General features: G+C 41.5%; 2 protein-coding genes and 1 non-coding gene across 8 annotated transcripts in view; 2 read left to right on the forward strand and 1 right to left on the reverse strand.

The window, feature by feature from the left end:
* PIGBOS1 (PIGB opposite strand 1) lies at window positions 1–4,522 on the reverse strand. Of its 5 annotated transcripts, none has more exons than XM_075531566.1 (2): window positions 4,279–4,522; window positions 1–2,145 (listed from the first exon to the last, which is right to left on the reverse strand). In XM_075531566.1, the coding sequence occupies exon 2, from the start codon at window positions 2,071–2,073 to the stop codon at window positions 1,909–1,911; it is 165 nt and encodes a 54-aa protein (XP_075387681.1). In that variant the 5' UTR covers window positions 2,074–2,145; window positions 4,279–4,522; the 3' UTR covers window positions 1–1,908. The 5 variants fall into 5 exon arrangements, with proteins under 5 accessions (XP_075387681.1, XP_075387678.1, XP_075387680.1 ...); XM_075531563.1 differs by having other exon boundaries at window positions 4,255–4,521; XM_075531565.1 differs by having other exon boundaries at window positions 4,308–4,518.
* On the forward strand, window positions 382–518 carry LOC142426957 (U4 spliceosomal RNA). Its single transcript, XR_012779814.1, has one exon. It is a non-coding gene; the product is annotated as a U4 spliceosomal RNA (small nuclear RNA).
* PIGB (phosphatidylinositol glycan anchor biosynthesis class B) overlaps window positions 4,244–19,147 on the forward strand; it is a 24,297-nt gene continuing 9,393 nt past the window's right edge. Inside the window, exons 1-7 of one of the 2 annotated variants that reach the window (XM_075531561.1) lie at window positions 4,244–4,473; window positions 6,547–6,679; window positions 7,101–7,221; window positions 11,177–11,281; window positions 13,301–13,431; window positions 14,954–15,094; window positions 18,757–18,808. In XM_075531561.1, coding sequence (XP_075387676.1) covers window positions 4,407–4,473; window positions 6,547–6,679; window positions 7,101–7,221; window positions 11,177–11,281; window positions 13,301–13,431; window positions 14,954–15,094; window positions 18,757–18,808 — 750 coding nt within the window. In that variant the 5' untranslated portion in view covers window positions 4,244–4,406. Of the gene's footprint in view, window positions 4,474–4,549; window positions 4,782–6,546; window positions 6,680–7,100; window positions 7,222–11,176; window positions 11,282–13,300; window positions 13,432–14,953; window positions 15,095–18,756; window positions 18,809–19,147 lie in introns of those variants that run through there. The other variant, XM_075531560.1, reaches the window with a different exon arrangement.

The following is a 19,147-nucleotide window of genomic DNA, read 5'->3' on the forward strand; positions in this document are numbered from 1 at the left end:
TTTATACAGGGATGAGTTACACTTTATTTCTATATAGTTTGATTTCTAAATAAATGTACAATTTTTTACGTTGTTTAAATTATCCATGTTGGTGTCCACTAATACAGATAGCTGAGATTACAATGGACTTTTCAATGGAATGAACTTCCATAATATAAGTGTCTGACTTAAAGCATTTTGTACATCACCAGTTAAAGTGCCCGTTTGACACTGTTAAAATACAGTCAGTCCTTCAAAAGCATTTTAGGGGAGGGAGGTGAAAAAAGAGGAGCTGATACCAAGGGCTCAAGTAGAAAGAAAATGTTTTGGAAATGATGCCAACACATGTACAAATGTGCTTAATGCAATTGAATGATGGATTGTTGTAAGATTTGTAAAAGCAGCTTTGCGCAGTGGCAATATTGTAGCCAGTGAGGTTTATCCGAGGCACCATTACAGCTAATTGAAAAAAAAAAAGATTTGTTAGAGGCCTCCCAATAAAATGAACTTTAAAAAAAACATTTTAACTATGTAAATAGCTTTATAACAAACTCCTTCCTTACCACCATTAATGCAAATTTGCTTAGTCCATTAAACAGATAGTTTTATCTGCATTCTGTGTAACACCATCTGCCCTCTCTAGAGCCTCAGTCTGATCTGAGTGACCCTAAACTCTCAATTCTTCCTCCACTGAGATTAGCCTGGGGCAGAACAAGACTGCCTGAGCAGTGTCCATTGCCCAGGCCCTCAGTGAGGGGGAGAGGAGAGCTGCTCCACAGGGTGTTCTTGGCTGTGACCTTTGTACAAGCAGATCAGCAAGTCTTTCTTTGGGGGTCCACTGTGTAGGCGCAAACCGGCAACCTTGAAGTTAACAGCCAATCATAGATGACTTGCATTATCCAAGGACCTTGAAATATTTTAAACAGGCAAACAGTATGCTAATTGAGAGGCTTTCTGATGTAGTCAGCTAATTTACTTCACCCACCACAGTGGTACTCAAGGTTCCTACTGCCGCAACCCTTAAATACAGTTCCTCATGTTGTGGTGACCGCCAACCATAGATTTTCATTGTTACTTCATAACTGTCATTTTGCTGTTAGAAATCGGGCGACCCTATGAAAGGGTTGCTCAACCCTCAAAGGGGTCGTGACCCACAGGCTGAGAACCACTGACCTACAAACACCAATCTCAGCAACTTTGTACACATCCAGAATTTTTCACCCATCCAGATGCGTAAATTCCCCCCAAAATGAACTCCAACTAGGAAATGAAAGGAGTACCTGTGGCACAGTGGTTAAGCACTCACCTGCCAACTGAAGGGTCGGTAGTTCAAACCTGTGAGCTACCCTGTGTAAGACACGGCAGTCTGCTTCTGTACAGATTGCAGCCTTGGAAACTTGATGGGCAGTTTCAGTCTGCCGTAACAGGGTATGAGTCAGAATTGACTCAATGGCAATGGGTTTTTGGACAGAGCAAGATATGACAAAATAATAATTTATAAATTATCAAGGGTTCGTGAGGGAGGGTTAAAATGAGGAGCTGATGCCAGGGGCTTACGTGGACAGCAAATGTTTTTAGAATGATGAGGGCAATGAATATACAAATGTGCTTTACACAATTGATGTATGTATGTATGGATTGTGATACAGAGTTGTATGAGCCCCTAATGATAAAAAAAGCAAGATAGGCCTTAAAATATTCATTTTTACTTAAGAGAAATCATTAATCCATCTCAACTTAAGGCATAAAATGGCAATTAAAGTATATTACCATTAAAACTGACAGTGTATACAAAAGGAATTTAAATTATTTTCTTTGATTTTTTAAATGTTTAAAATGAAGTTTCACTAGGTTATTTATAGGAGTACTTATATAAAATTTCAAGAGAACTTTAAGCAATGAGCACAGTTCATGCAATTCCATGTAGTATTAAGTCTTCTTCTCCTCGGATTCATGTGACAGTTTCACCCTTTCTTTTAATGCCTGTTGATCTCTGGAATACTGTTCAAATATTGGTTGAAAAATATAAATTCCTCCAGCAACTCCAAGTAGACTTGCAAACAGCATTTGTGGAAAAGTCAATCTTCCAAACATTGTCGATTCAGCACACGGCAAAGGTGGGTTTTGAAAGACTATAGTCCCAAATCCAGGAAAGATTTTTCAGACCTGCACAAAAAAGGAAAGGGGAAGTAATACTTTAACATGCTATCCTTTGAAGATTTCCTGAGACTGCTTTGCTGTGGTTTAAACAATACTCTTGTCCCATAAACATCACTCACTTTCCGATTTAACTAAAATAAATGGGAGTGTGAGGCCAGGTGGTGCTGTATTCCGTTCTATATAGGGTAACCGAAGCAGAACCACCTTGACGCACCTGACAACAGGAACGTGAGAAATTTGGGTGGGAGGATATGAAAGCAAAGCTAACTCAGCAACCTACAATGAAATGTGTCAATAGAAACCGTGCAAAGAAAAAAATGCACTCTCTTTACGTCTTTTAAAGGTATCTAAAACCAAACGCACTGCCTTGGAGTTGACGCCAAATAACCGCGAGCCCACTGTGGGCTTCTGAGAGGAGAAAGCCCCATCTTTCTCCCAAGGGTCCATTAGTGCTTTCAAACTGCTGACCATGCAGATCTCAGCCCCCACAGGTAACCACTCTGCCACCAATATCACAAAACTACTAAACGAAACAGACAAGGTGATAGCTTCTGGACACTTTAGCCAAACCAAACAAAAAAAACCTACCTTGCTATCACTGAGTACATTCCAACTCATAGCGACCCTCTGAGACAAGACAGAATTGCCCCTGTGGGCTCTTGAAACTGTAACTCTTTCCAGGAGAAAACCTCGCCTTTTTTCCCTCAAAGAGGCTGTTAGTGTTACCTTTTCAGTTATCAGGCCAACTCAAACCCACTGCATTACCACGGTTCCTGAGATCAAAGCTGTAGGCAAACATTGTCAGAGAGCTATCACTTTTCACTATTAGCTCTTCTGTATTTCATTTTTTAAGACACTGATTTTTTTTTCTCTTAAACTATGCTGCTAAGGTGTTACAGGCTCAAAGCAACCCCATGTGTTTGTCACAGGGCAGCGATTGGTTATCCAGGCCATCTTCCAGGGAGCCCCTGCTATCTTCCCTGGGTTCAACCTGCACATCTTTTGGCCAGCAACCTATCACAAACTGATTATGCTGGCCCGGGTCCTTAATGTGATAGAAGCAACAAACATTTTTAAGTGTCAGGTGACTAACTGAAAAGTTGGTGGTTCAAGTCCAATTATTAATTATTAACTTCACAGGAGAAAGGCCTGCAATCTGCTTCCTCTAAGATTATAAGCTAAAGAACCCTCTAGGGCAGTTTTTGGTTTAACAAGAGACCAAACAGAAGTCAAAAACAGACTTCAGGGCCCCTAACAACCGAAGAGATTTAAGGTATATGCGCCTTTTGATACCTGAGTGGCCACAAGTCAACCCATCTGCTGCTTGGTTTTTGACAGAAATATGATGGAGATTTGGCTGATTTTACTCTCATCAGATAATTAAGACAAGTTCTTGGGACAAGTAGGTTTCTGAAACTAAGTATCTACTAACAAGTTGAGGAAAGCCAAGGATTTCCATGTTTTCTTTATTATAACAATACACCCAACTGGCCTTTGTGTCAACATTTGGCTATGCCCAGGACTAAGCCCCAAAGTCAAAATTCCCAATGGGAAATTCGGACCCTTTTCACAGTCCCACAGTGCAAGATAAAATAACAGGGGAACGAAATGGCCTTTCCTCCTGGTCTCTACTGTTGATTAAGAAGTCCTGATGGCGTTCCAGGTAATTGGACTGCTAGACGCCACGTTAGCGGTTCAAAGCCCCGGAGTCGCTGTGCGGGAGATGACGTCTGCTCCCATAAGCTCAGAAATCCTATGGATTCGCTTTGGGTTGGAATGTACCATACAGCGGTGGGTCTACTATTGATTAGATATAAATGCCAACAGCATGACGCCCGTTTGAATTCAACAGCCGCTGAAAAGCATTGGGGAGGGGGTGCATTTGCAAGCCAGCTCCGTGGAAAACTAATGAAAATGACACGGAACCAGGAAGGTTCCCGTGGAAGCACTAGGTCAGCGAGACCTTGACCGAATCCCTGGTGAGCCTCAGTTTCCACCTCTGCACAATGGAGTCAATCTTCCTGACCCTGCCTACCCCGTTTCACAAGTACTTCTCGTGAGCTCACACCGTGCAACGTCACACAAACTTTTACGCTTCATCAGGGCCAGTTTTACCACCGCCGAGGAAAGCCGACCGACCGGCGTCCGCTGGGCGTCGCTGACCTTACCGCCGCGGGTCCCCGCGGAGGTGAGGTCGGGCTCCCTGCAGCAACGTTCCCGGACTCCGTTCGCGATCACTCCAGGGCAGAAAGCAGGCTGCAGCGGGAATGCGCAGGAGCATCTGCAGAGAAACCGAGCGGCGCACCCCAGCCGCCGAGCCGCCGCGGACACACGGTAGGGGGCGGGGAGAGCCCTGCGGAACGTCGCCGTTTCCCGGCAGCCCCCGCGCCCGCGAACGACGGCGCGGCGCAGACACCAAACTTAGACGCGCGTTTTCTCGGCGGCCTTCCGCGCGGAGGCGGCGGCCCCCCGTTCGAGCCTCTGCGGCGGGTCTGGGAGCAGGTGCAGGATGGAGCGGGAGGGCGGCCACCGCCGCCTCTTCTTCCGCGGCCTCCAGAACCGCTCTCGGGAGACGAAGCTGCGAAAGAGGAAATCGGCGCTGTACCTCCGCGCCCCGGAGGCGAGCCTCGGACCCCGCGGGCGTGAGTGAGGGGGGCGGACGCCGAGCGCAGGGCCGTGGCGGGAAGCCGGGGACGTTGTGCGAGGGCTCCATCTACTGGGCGGCGTTGCCCAGGGGCTGCAGCTCGCTCGCGATGTGGTCCTCCGCCCCCGCCGCTTGCACGGCGCTCGAGTCTGCACGGTTTCCAGCCTGGGTCGCTGGGTGCCCGCGAGACGTGGACCGAGCCATTTAGCTTGTTTAATCTTCAGTGTCCCCCCCTGTAAATAGACGACATCTTCCTCACCCGGAGCCCTGCGAGGCGCAGTCTTGGACTGGGACCCGCCTGACTTCCGCCCCCACCGCTTTTGTCCAGGGCCCTCCGGGTGTGATGTTCACTTGAGAATCATCCCAGGAAGTGAGAGTCGGATCTTGGGTTCAAGAGGGTCTCCCCACTCACTTAGTACTTGTGCATATTTTGGAGACGGCGTGAAAAGGATGCTCAGTTTCTCCTCTGAAAACCTGAGGTCGGCCAAGAGCCGAGTCGTTTTTTGTTCAATGAAGAGGGGAGGAAGGGAAAGGAGTGATGGGGAGCAGGTGTCGCTGGGCCCGAACTTGCTCTTTCAACCACCCCTACCCCACCCCACCCCCACCCCGCCCAGCATACTAGTTCACGTTGAGCAACTAACTGCAGCAGTTTGAAATGAGCAGAGCTCCTCAGGGAGAAAAACGAGGTTTTCTACTCCCATTAGGGAAAGGGACTCAAACCCAGAGGGCAGTTCCGTGCCTTACGCGGTCGCTCGGTTTGGTTCTGTCTCCTAAGTGCGGGTCAACATTTCGGTAGCCGAGCATAGTTGGTCAAGGGCCATATTGAGTACTTTTCGTCCAACGGAGACAAAAGAATAAGGGGGCAGAGGGTGTTGCAGGTTTTGGTGGTTTTTTTTTCTGACATCAGTAAAATAATTCAGCAAGTTTGCTTTAGTGTGTTCCAGAAAGATAAAGTTCGGATGGGGCATGCATGGGTTGAGTAGGCCAGTTGTCCGAAAATAGATAAGTAGAACGGTGGAACCCTGTGCGGTAGGTAACAAGCAGGAGGTCAGAGGCACGCTGAAAACTCAAATACCCAGGATGCTGGAGAAAACAAACTGCCAGCCAGGTGAGACCGACTCACAGTGACCCCCCTAAGGACGGGGTAGAACTGCCCCAGTGAGTTTCCAAGACTGTCACTCCACGGGAGTAGAAAGCTTGTCTTTCTGGCAGGACGCTGGACAGGCAGGGCTGAAAAACGGGAGCTTCCCACAACCATCTGTCCCATTTAAAAGGGGACAGTGTATATTTTGATACCAATCGGATGGTGCCAGTTGAGCTCTCTATTGTAAAAGCTAAACCAGCTTATGATGCTTGGAATTCATCCATTTAAAATAATTAGTTTTCAATGTGGGCAACTAAATTCAGATGAAAAATAAACTTAAATTAGTAAGCAGCTTGTTTGTTGTTGGGGTTCATTGCACTTGGTACACAGGTGGAGTAATCTAAGGTGGTAGGTAGCAGTCCTTTTCATAGATCACGTCATCTTCTCTGTATTAATAGATTACACGAAAGGCTGGTTGAAGAGGGTACTCTGATGAGGTTGTAGCCCTAGTTTAACTGTCAGCCAGGAGTGCTTTGGGAGTGGTGTGGAAGTGCCAGATTCCACTACCATGGCCTGACATGTGCAAGCAGCCACCAAAGTGTTACAACTGAAGCTCTGCCAAGTAGAATGTGCTGGATTCCCTTATGCCACAATTGCTTGTTTTGTGTTTGCTTTTCAGATCTTCTTGGTGAAAACATTTATCTGGTCTTGTTTACCATAGCTTTAAGAATTTTTAACTGCTTTTTAGTTCAGACAAGCTTTGTTCCAGACGAATACTGGCAGTCTCTTGAAGTTGCACATTACATGGTTTTCAAATATCCTTTGTATTTTCTTTCCTAAAGTAGGATTAGATAGTCATTTTAGGAATGGTGTTCACTCCTACTTAGCTATTTCTAATCAATTTTCCTTAATTTTCCCAAATATATTTTAACTCAAGGAATGCCATTATTTTATGCTGTTACTCTTTCTATAGTTTTTTCATGTTAATATAGTAGATCCAACCCTTAATTAGCATGGTCGTCCCTAGCAGTGCTTAGTGCTTTGGAAGAGGTAGATGAATTAAAAGCACATTGTTCTGAGCAAGTTAAGAGCTTAGTTGGACAACTGCATTTTTAATTCAGATATCCAGTCTAAAACACCTGTGTTTTTAAGCTGCATCATTAAAATTTTCATTTTATATACTAAAAAAATGTTTTGTTTCAATACTCTATGAAATTTAATCCTTAATATTACCAATTATGGTTATTTGACCTGGGAATGGACAGAAAAATTGAGGGGTTATACTTATCCCTTAATCTTTGCAAGCATTTACAAGATTCTGCATCTTTTGGGGAAAGATAGCGTTCAGTTGCTGGTAAGTTTAAATAAAAATAAGTTGTCATTATAGAAAGTCAATTTTATTCCATCCTTTTTTGAAAATGAGTGTATATTAACTAAAGGAAGTTTGTTTAAACAGCTACTGCTGCTAAGATCTGACTGTCTTGGAAGCATATGGTCACAAAAGTATGCTATGAGGGTGTAATTCTTCAATAAAACTAAAACATGAAACTGAGCATGAGAGTTCTCAGGAATCTCATGAAGATGTGCAGATTTTAAGAATGATTACATTTTGCAGTAATGATTTAAACTTAATTTTTTTTATAAATGAATCATTGAAATCAGTGTTTTTTTTTGTTTTAACTTGAGTGGTTATATGAACTTGTCAAGAGTGAATCTATGTAAACCCACATAGGATTTAGTATTGAAAGATATAGAAAAAATGAATTTAACAAAAACTTAATGAAATGAAGTCAGTAGGTGAGGCAGGAATTGGAGTCCCTGAGTGTTCAGTGCTTGACTACGAGGCAAAAGTTTGCTGCTTGAATCACTCAGAGGGGCCGTGGAACACAAGCCTGATGATGTGCTTCTGAAACATCACAGCCTTGGAAACCATATGGACCAGTTCTACTCTGCACAGGGGGATTGCCATGAATTGTGACTGACTTGATGGTCTTAAATCTTAGATCATGTCTTTCTGGAGTTACTTAATTCCTAAATTAGTGGATGAGTGGATGCAAAAGTTTCTCTAGCCTCAATCTCAAAGCATCTTAAGTTGTCATCAAGTTGGGTCTAGAAATTTGAGCCTTCCCAACTCTTTCTCGTAGAAGGGCTGGCAGGGGTGGTTCCCTATCTCAAAAGGAGTCCAAATCGTGAGGTACTTTTGGAGCCTGGAAAGGTGCTGAGGTTCAGGAGCATTTGGTTTGAGGCAAATCCAGATGATACTGGATTCCCCATCATGGAGAAACAAGGGTCAGAGCAGTCAAGCATGCTTCACCTGGGAAGATCATAGAGAGGAAGAATTCAGACTAGTAGCAGCATTTCTCCCATTGACGGGTAGACTGATGTGACCTGCCTTCCCTCCCCCTCAGGGCTTGCACTGTTCTAAATTATACAGAGTGTGGGTAGGCCCAGGGTTACAATCCATTGCTAAGTGGCTCTTAAAGTTGATAATTCAGGACAGGTGTATACAGTTCTTACTGAGCTTTATTTTAGTTTAAGAAATAGCTAGAAGCCTTTTCATTCATTGAAAACCTCTACATACACCAGCAAAGGTGATTCTGATGAAGATTATTTTATACTCACCCCTACTCAGGGGTTTGACCATCACTTCAAAGAATAAGCAAAGTATATTAAGGAGCAATAGTTGTTGTAATTTGGACAGCTGTATCCTACGGACTACCTATATTCCTAAAGCCTGGAGCCATAGGGACATGTACATAATGCCATGAAGGCATTGCATACCTCAGGCATAGTTTAGATTATGAAGGAAAGGGTCTGCAAGAAATTCAGAAAAACTTCCCGTTCAAATAACTCAGTACTTCACCACAACTTTCAGCCCATAGCTGAGCCACTGCCCCTTCCTTAAAAAAGACTTCTGACCTAGAAGTTGACCAGGTAGAGATCTATTAGCATAAATCTGTCATTCACACTCTGGATTGATATATAGATATATGTAGATATATAAAAATTTGAAGCAATGAGAGATAAGAAAAGTTAATTAATTAGGCCACACAATCTTTTAATAGTTTAGCTAGAATTAAGTCCTAGCTCAACTTACTCATAGCCTAAGGTTTTTTTCAGACAGCTTCTCCCTGAACTACATAAGGTATTTATACAGAATTGGGGGTGCTCACTGTCCATTAATGATAGCTACCACCCCCAAACAAACAAAGAAACTAAACCCACTGCCATCGAGCCAATTTGGTCTCACAATGAAGGGTTTCTGATCGATGTAGGGTTTCTGATACTAGATAGCGCCACCTTTTCCCCACAGTGGCTGGTGGGCTTGAACTGCCAACCTTGCAGCTAGCAGCCCACCTTGCTACCTGGGCTCTTTTTGTCACTAGTGCAAATGGCTATTAAACACTTGAAATATGGCTGGTCCAAACTGAGCAGTGGACTAATAGCTTAGTATAAGATACACACTGGATGTCAGAGCTAGTATGGAAAAATAAAATATTGCTATAATTTTCATATTAAATGTTGCAGTGATAAAATTTCAGATGTATTGGATGAAACGGTTGAATACAAGTTCATCTTTCTTGGTTTACTTTTTTAATGTGACTGCCATAATATGTCCTATGTGGCTTACATCCTATTCCTATTGGACAGTTCTGGTTTAGCGCAGAAGATAGGAAGAAGGAGGCTCAAAGGGGCCCCGCTGTGGGCACTTTGAAAAATCAGGATATACAGGGCATTTGCCTCTTGGAACTTAAGGATCTGCAGCTTAAAGAACAGCAGCTAGAACAGAATGGTAAATACCAGCCCAGACTTTCACAAACTCCACGTCTGCTCAGGCCTGTTCATTCTCGTCCCCCCTCCCTACTAACATTCAATTCCCAAAAGTCATTGCAACTATTATTAATTCTTAGAAGGCCTTTACTACAGCCTGTACTCTAAAAGCTTGATTAAAAAAAAGTAGTGTTCGTACATATGAGGGCTGGAGGTACAGGGAATCCAGGGTGGATGATACCTTCAGGACCAAGGGTGTGAGGGACGATGCTGGGAGAGTGGAGGGTGAGTGGGTTGGAAAGGGGGAACTGATTACAAGGATCCACATGTGACCTCTTCCCTGGGAGAGGGACAGCAGAGAAGGGGGGAAGGGAGACTCCGGATAGGGCAAGATATGACAAAATAACGATGTATAAATTACCAAGGGCACATGAGGGAGGGGGGAAAGGGGAGGGAAGGGAAAAAAAAAGAGGACCTGATGCGAGGGGCTTAAGTGGAGAGCAAATGCCTTGAGAATGATTGGGGCAGGGAATGTATGGATGTGCTTTATACAATTGATGTATGTATATGTATGGATGGTGATAAGAGTTGTATGAGTCCCTAATAAAATGTAAAAAAAGAAAAGAGAAAAAAATGATTAGGGCAAAGACTGTACAGATGTGCTTTATACAATTGATGTATGTATATGTATGAATTGTGATAAGAATTGTATGAGCCCCAATAAATTGCTTTAAAAAAAAGAAGAAAAAAAACAAAAAAAAAGTAGTGTTATGCTAATAACAAAATGTGCTTTTAACAAACTACACTGTTTCATGAGAAATAAAATCCTAGGAAAATCATCTTTTATTTGTTTTTGTTCGAAGAATGGTTTTCACTTAGTTAAGATCAGCTTATTTGATAAAAATTCATCGTGTACAACCTCTGCTCTATCCAGACTTGCAAGGTAGAATTCGGATCATGGTAGTGGGGTGGGGAGGAAGCATTTAGGAACTGGAGGAAAGCTGTATTCTTCATCGGTGCTACATCGCACCCTAACTGACTCATCTCCTCCTCACTGGTGCAGATAGGAGCTGGAGGCACAGGGAATCCAGGGTGGACGATACCTTCAGAACCAGGGGTTTGAGGGGCGATTCTGGGAGGGTAGAGGATGAGCGGGTTGGAAAGGGGGAACCAATTACAAGGAACTACATGTGACCTCCTCCCTGGGAGACGGACAGCAGAAAAGGGGGTGAAGGGAGACACCAGATAGGACAAGATATGACAAAATAATAATTTATAAATTGTCAAGGGCTCATGAGGGAGGGGGAAAAGAGAACTAGATGCAAAGGGCTTAAGTGGAGAGCAAATGCTTTGAAAATGATGAGGGCAAAGAATGTACAGATGTGCTTTATACAATTGATGTATGTATATGTATGGATTGTGATAAGAGTTGTATGAGCCCCTAATGAAATGTTAATTTAAAAAATTCATTGTGAACTAGCATATGCTTTGGTCAATATGCCTTCTCTTTTCTTTTTTGTTTTTTTAAACTATTGAAGATTTGGGTTCCCAGACTTGCCCAAGCACTTCTATCAGCTGTAGCAGATGTGAAGCTTTACTCATTAATGAAGCAACTAGAGAATCAGGAACTAGCCAGATGGGTGGTAAGTTCTGGATGATAGTTACCTAACACATCAGAAACTGTATGGTAGTTACCTAATTTATGTGGGCATAAAACAGATTCCCAAACCAATTTCAGAAGATAATTTACATACCTCTTGAATCACTTTTAAAAAAAAGTGAAGGGGAAATACCCTTGGATTAAACCCCTGGTGAATCCCCTGACCATGAAGCAGGGGCATGAATACCCTTGCTGTCATGCAGAATGCATTGGAAAGTGGATTGTTGTAGATGCCATTAATATTTAGCATCCTATAATTTGATTTCCTGTATGATCCATTGAAATTTGTTCTAGTCTTTATTTTCTGGTTTCTTTTTGAAGCTTTTACTTTGTTATGGTTAGTTTTGGAGGTTTTATTTTGGTTTTTTTTCCTGAAATCCAGAATTAAATCTATCGACAGTAAGTAGATTAGTGGTTCCTTGGTGGTGTAGCAGGGGATGTTGGGGAAATGGGGAGCGTATAACAATGAGTACAAGAATGAAGACAGTGTTCTAAAACTGCTTGTGCTGATAATTGGAAGCTCTTCCTGATATGACTGAACTCCTGAATTGCTATGCTAATACAACTTAGAAAAAGATAATTCATACAACTTGATAAAAGTGCCTTCATAATTAAGAACGGCAAAATGCAACTATGATATGCCCTTGCTCTCTTCATTGAGCCCTAGGTGGTGAAAGCCACTGATACACTCACATTTATTAAAGACCAGCCTCCAGGAGAGAAACTCTAGACCAGTGGTCCTCAACCTTCCTCATGCCGCGACCCTTCAATACAGTTCCTCATGTGTGGTGACATACCAAGCATAAAACTGTGTTCATTGCTACTTCATATCTGTAATTTTGCTACTGTTATCAATCAGGCAACCCCCGTGAAAGGGTCGCTCATGACCCACTGGTTGAGAACCACTGCTCTACACCACCTTTGGAAGTCCTTTCACACCTCAAAACTTGGGTTTTGCCTCACTGTCCATAAAATTTAGTAGGAATAGTTGTGTCTCTCTCAAAAGCACCCTACTGCAACCCCTCTCCACTATTATGGACTTTTTGAGAAATATAAGGGGGTATTTTCCCCCCAAAAATGGAAGAACACTCCACTGGGCAGAGCTTTCACAGTATGCATTTCCCCTACAAGGCCAGCATCCAGCAACTTGCTCTGAGTGAGTGCATCCAGTGGTGTCACCTGGGGAGGCTCTCGCTGGCCACCGTGAATTTTTTTTGTGAAAGCAGTTTTACTTGAACCTCATTTTTTGTGATGGCCGATTTAAGAGAACAGTGTTTGGCTATGAAATACCACAAACTGTTGTGATGTCGAACAGTTTACAAGGACAGTGCTATGGAAAAACTCAAACAGGAGTGGTTTACTCTTTTCAAAAAGGTAAAATGTTGATGACAAACCTCGTTCTGGGTGTCCTTCAACTTCCCGAATGGAGGAAAATGTCAACTCCTAGTGCATTTGGAGTTCATCCCACCAGTTCAGACTGTTAATCAAGCGTCTATTTAGAGGTTCTGAAAAGATAGTGTAACAGCGTGTGATAAAAAATACCTGGACTGTGGCAATTCTCTTTTCTTGTTGTTTCTTACTGAGAAGTGAAGCAGCACTCCAAGGTCATTGAGAATTTTAATTTTTTTTTAAATTCAAAATACTCCTGTTGGCAACGTTAAGACAGTTGGAGGAAACTGGGCGGCTCTAGTAAGGAATTTCAATCCTCCATGGAATCTACCATCAAGTAATTTGTTTCATGTATTTCATTAGTGGGAACTAGGATTTAAATCAAGTGCAATGTCATGAAAATACATGTACTGGTATACGTTTCTTAGATTTAGCAAATATATATCTGAAATTATTATAGATCTGTGTTTGATGTAACCTCATTAAAATGCTTAGACATGCTTATTTACTTTTAACATTTTTTCATGTGCACTTTGCAACATTTGGAATTATTTGCTATTTTTGCGATATTTCAACCTCTATTTCCATGCATATTCACTCATAATTGTCCTAGTTCTTTTGCCAGTTGTGCTCTTGGTTTACATGGTATTGCTGTACCAGAACGCTTACAAACACCATGGAAACGGTTCTCACAACCATTGCTCTCTTCTACTATCCTTTAGAAGGTTCAAAGTCTATGAACAGGTGAGATCTATTGCCATTGATGATTATATACAAAACTCTAAAGCATGCTTTTGAACTCTGAAATGTCAACATATTATAATGAACAGTAGACATCCCACTGTACATAAAGGTTATTGAAATGAAATTTCAGTTGATGTAGTACAATAGGAATCATGGCACACGTAAACTGAGTAATTAGAGTTTAATAAAAGGATGGTTTATAAAAATGTATGCAATGTTTAGGAAAGCCAGTGAGGGAATACCAAATGATCACAGGGCTAGGCATAAGAGGGAGTCTCTATTACTTCTTGGCCGAGAGCAAGGAAAGGGAAATGTGACTGGATCCAAAGAGAGAGCTGGAGGAGAGCCCCACCAGGAGACTGGCACAGCCTCGCTTCAGTTGTACCAGAGAACACCAGACTCTCCCCGGCCCTCCATTAATGCCGCCCAATCACACACTAGAAAGCACGGCAGCTCTTTGATAAAATCCATATTTGACAACCTCACTGGCAATAAAGCAGGAGAAGGATGGAAAAGAATGAATCTAGATGGAGAATAACAGTGTATATTGTGGAACCAGATTTGACTGGAACAAGAGGAGGAGGCAAATACCAGGCAAAGGGGACAACATGAATAAAAGCACAGAGCTGTAAAGGGCTTTTGTTAGTCTCACATAAACCTTGGCCTCTACAGCTCTGAGATCAGAAGAACTAGGTGGTGCCCCAGCCACTACTACCAGATGCTCTTAAGAACAAACACTAGAGAGTCCTGAGTAGAGTGGGAGAAAAATGAGCAGAATTCAGAATCATAAGAGATCAGGCTTATTGGTCTGATAGAATAGTCAACCATTTGGGATCAAGGGGTAGCATTTACCCCAAGGCAAAGTTCACTGGGTTAAAAAGGAAGAGGAATGGAAATAAGAAACGGAGCAAGTAGGAGATATACTGAGACTGCAGAGGATGACTTGAAAGAAAATATGCATGAGTTACTTAACATTAAGTTGATGATGTGTTCTGTAAACTTTCACCTAATCCACAATAAGATTAAAAATTAAAATTACATGTACGCAAAAGTCAGTTTTAACCTAAGTAGTCCTAGTATTCCATTTTCTCTCCTTGGAGATTTTGTGAGACATTTGTGGCTCCTTAGAAAAGGCTGATCCTTTTTCCATCAGAAAAACAATTAGAGTTTTTAAAAGCTAGCATACATTTCAGCAAGACCAGCATTATTATGACATCTTATTTAGAAATTAGACAGTAGGTAATTTGTTTTTTTCCAGATAAGAAAAATTGAAGATCCAGGAAGTCTGAGTAATGTGCCCACATTCAACAGCTAGAGAACAAAGTAAAGTGGGCTGTGGCCAGCAGGTGCAGGGAAAGTGTGTCAGTAACATTTAAATAGGGTAATTGGGGAAGACCACCTTGAGGAGATGTATTGGAGCAAAAGAAACGTGGCCTCATTTTTTTCAGTCACAATATAAAGCGTAGTTAAGTCTCGAATTCATTTCCCAGGTGTTTTAACACCACATTTTTCTTGCTTATAGTGTCAAGTACTCGTCGCTGCTGGCACTTGCCTTCATAATTCGCCCCACAGTTGTCATTCCATGGATACCTTTGCTCTCCAGGCATTTCTGGCAAGAGCATAAGAAGCTCGATCTTATTCTATATCAGTTTTTGCTTGTTGGGTAAGTATGGACAACCCATCTACTAATAATTCACAAGTGAAAGATGGTGGACAAGATTGCATATCTTTCAGTCAATTATTGTATCTTCTAAAGTGAATAAGAATTGTTGAAGGAAACAAAATCTAATTTTATTTCAATGTGCTATACTTCTTATAACTAAATATATCTTAATTTGCCTAAATAGGTGTTTATATAATTATTTCTAATTTAGAATTTGCCTATGGTTTATTCTTGTTAGGTACTTTAAAAAGATAGCCTCTTTTATATTTGCATAGCTTTGTAGTTTATAATGTATTTTCACATATTTCCTCACAATGTTCAGTTCTTACACCTAAGCAAGACAGTTGTTTTTATTTTGTACAAGTGGAATCAGAGGGCTTGGAGAAAGTGAAAATGAGTTAGTCAAAGTCATTGGATTGGATACTACAAAGGAACTAGGATCAGACTTACCTCAAGTAGTGAGTATTCAAACAATTCTTTATTAAAGAGATGGATGAAATTTTACTCTCACAACAGTGCTCTTTTTTAGAACAGTGTTCTATTTAATACTATTACTAACTGTATACATGAATTTTTGTTTTTATTTAAATCGTTTTATTGGGGGCTTGTACAGCTCTTATACATCCATTGTATCAGGCACATTTGTACATTATGTTGCCATCATCATTTTCAAAACATATTTTTTCTACTTGAGCCCTTGATATCAGCTCTTTTTTTCCTCCCTCCTTCTCTTACTCTCCCTCCTTCATGAACTCTTGATAATTTATTAAAAAAAATTGTTCATGTCTTACACCAACATGTACATGTGTTTTTCTGATGGCAATTTTAAAAGGACTATATTATCATGTTTAATATGGCTAAGTTGCTACTGTGGTTTCTCTTATTAATATTAGAATATATTGTCCACAAATAATCATTAACCCTACTATGTGCCAGGCATTATTCCAGATGTTGGAGATAGCAATTTAATGACGTCCCTGCTGGACTCAATCTTACACATTCTAGTTAAGGCAGGAAGACTACTAAGGGATAAGCATCAATATGTATGTCAAATGATGATAAAGGCTAGAAAAATAATGTGGACTCTGCAGGGTTGAATGCTGGTGCAGGAAATGTGTTATTTTCGGTAGGGTGCTGGGGGAAGCTAGCATTAAACTTCATTGGAGCAGAAACTTTATGGACTTGAGAGAGTCATGTAAAGACCCAGGTAAAAGTTCCGTCCTGAGCAAAGAAAGGGACCAGTAAGTGCGACTGCTGCAAAGGGTGTGTGTGGCAGTCCAGGAACAGCCGTGAACTTGGGGAGTGAGCTTGGACGCACGGGAGAATGAGGTCCTGAGCAGATAGGTCTTCACACTGAGGGAGATGAAAGTCCTTTTCATCTTATGAGCACTATAATATACCCAACCAGGGATTCATATCGATTATGCCACTATATATATATACAGGCTCTATTAAAAATATTTTTAAATGAAACCCATGATGATGAACCTATAGGGACAGCAAGTAGAATAAGGGGTTCAGGGGGACGGACGGGTTCAGTGATGGTGGGGTAAAAGGGAGACAATGTCAAGGAGTCCATGTAGAAAAAGAATATTTGATGAGGGCAATGATGAATGTACAAATGTGCTTTACACAATTTATGTATGTAGGGATTGTGATGAGATGTATGAGCCCCTAACAAAATGATTTAAAAAAACAACCGTAAAGCATTACAATAAGCTCTCAAGAATGACAATAAAGGAAATCTTATATTTATAAAAAAAAGTATTTGGAAACTGATGTGGTTAGCAATTGTACATTCTACTTGATATGACTGAAATATGGAATGATATATATATTAAATCCCAACTTTGAAAAAATCTTTTAAAAAACCTCAATAGAAAAACTAACAAAATATCTGAAGTAATACTTCAGAAGATATTAAAATAGCCAGTAAGTATAAAAGTATCCATCAGTCACCAACAAAATTAATTAAGACCATCGAGAGGTACAACTACTACTGCACATTCACCTGAATGGCTGAAAGGGATGTGGAACCCTGATGTTCCTGGTGGGAAGGTAAAACTGTTAAGTGATTCTAAACTGACCATGTTTGTGCCCCAGGGCCCCGCCATGCCAGATCTAGGTGTTTGTGTCCCAGAGCAATGCATCTCTCTGGGTGCCCGATCAGGCAGAGGCGTGTCTGTAGCAGCACTATTCTTAATCGCTAAGAAAGTGGGAGCCACAATGTCCATCAACAGGGGAATAAATAATTACAGTAGATTAAGGTAGTGGAAATACTACTCAGTGTTATAAATGAACTTCCTTTAACTGACAAAATAAAAACCAAGGTTAAGGCTCACAATCATGATTGGGGGGAAACGACATTAAAGTACATACAGTATGGCTCCATTTTTATAAAAATGTGAAAGGTAACACTCATCTATGACGTCAGAAGTCATGACAGTGGTCCCTTTGAAGAGGTAGTAGACACTGACTGGTTGGAGGACAGTAGTCCCTTTGAAGAGGTAGTAGACACTGACTGGTTGGAGGGCAGGGGTCCTTTGAAGAGGTAGTAGACACTGGTTGGAGGGCAGGGGTCCTTTGAAGTTCCATTGCTGCTTTCATCTGGTAAGTCTGGCAGCTAGTTGCACCATTGTGCTCAGTGATGCACAGTGGAGCTTTATACCCCAAAGGTATAAAGATGTGTGGTAGGCAGCCTGAGGTGGCCTCTAATTCTCGCCCCCGAGTGCTAGGCATGCCATTGTAAACTCCTGTTCACTAGCGTGTGAACTGCACTGACTCACTTTGCATGAGTAGGGTGTTGCAGAAGTGATAGGATGCACTTGCCAACACTGTGGTTTATGAAGACCGTGGCTTTCACTTGGGGCGCCCTGTGTCGGCTCACCCTGTGCAAAATAGTCCCCACAGCTTTAGAGAGTCCATGGATGAGGCCACGTCATGAGGAATAAGCCGTGTCGCCAACAGTGTTATTTTAAAAGCAGATCTCCCCCACCCACTTCAAGTCAAGCTTCTGATGAAAGTGGAAGCCCAGCCGTAACAGCCTTTTGTGTGTGTGTGTTAAGTGTTTTTGTTGTTCTTTTTAAAAATCATTTTATTGGGGGCTTATACAACTCTTATCACAATCCATCCATACATCAACTGTATAAAAGCACATTTGTACTTTGTTACCCTCATCATTCTCAAAACATTTGCTCTCCACATATGCCCCTGGCATCAGCTCATTTTCCACCTTCCTCCCCACTTCCTCCTCCCTCAGGAACCCTTGATAATTTATATTTTGTGATATCTTACACTGTCCAACGTCTCCCTTCACCCACTTTTCCCTAACAGCCTCTTATGAGAGATCTTGAACCAGAGCCACTCAGCTGATGCACCCCTGGATTCTGGATAAATTTGTGTAGTTCTAAATTGCCGCGTTTGGGGGCAGTTTGTTATGCAGCAATAGAGAGTGTTTATCACGTTTTTGGTTTTTGTTTCTTTAAATGCAGCTTGTCAAAGGACATTTCAAACTGTGTAAATCTATATTGTTGGTAAAATCATAAAGTATTTGTAAAGTGGCTTTTGATTCTATAAGGCCACTTGCAAAGCCATAGACCAATATTGGGTTTTCAGTAGGTGCAGGGTATGAATCTCACTTTTTTGTTTTCTTCTCCTTCCAGATTTGTCACTTTGGGTTTCTCTTTGGTAATTGATCGTATTTTTATTGGTCAAGTAAGTAAAAAAATATTAAACAGCATTTTTAATATAAACATTTATTGCACTAAAACCTCAACCTGGATTTTTAATCTTATTATTTAAGGACACACATTTTTTACATAACAGTAAATGGATGCATTAAAAATAACTTAGAGTATGCCTTTGGTTTAACTTGCTATATTTTCTACATAACAGAACTGTAATTCCTTTTGGTGTTCAAAAGTGCTTTAAGGCAGACAAGCTAAATTTCTGCCAGGTTTGTAGTACTAAAGGTTACCTGTTAAAATCACTGTAATCAGAATACGTCTTCAGCTACTTGGTTTAAATTTTTAATCTCATGTTAGGTAATGAGCA

The sequence above is a fragment of the Tenrec ecaudatus genome, chromosome 14 (assembly GCF_050624435.1).
Source record: "Tenrec ecaudatus isolate mTenEca1 chromosome 14, mTenEca1.hap1, whole genome shotgun sequence".
Lineage (NCBI taxonomy): Eukaryota > Metazoa > Chordata > Mammalia > Afrosoricida > Tenrecidae > Tenrec > Tenrec ecaudatus.

What these genes read in the sequence shown, in the direction of transcription:
- PIGBOS1 (XM_075531566.1), bottom strand. Translation starts at nt 2,073, where the DNA reads ATGTTTGGAAGATTGACTTTTCCACAAATGCTGTTTGCAAGTCTACTT.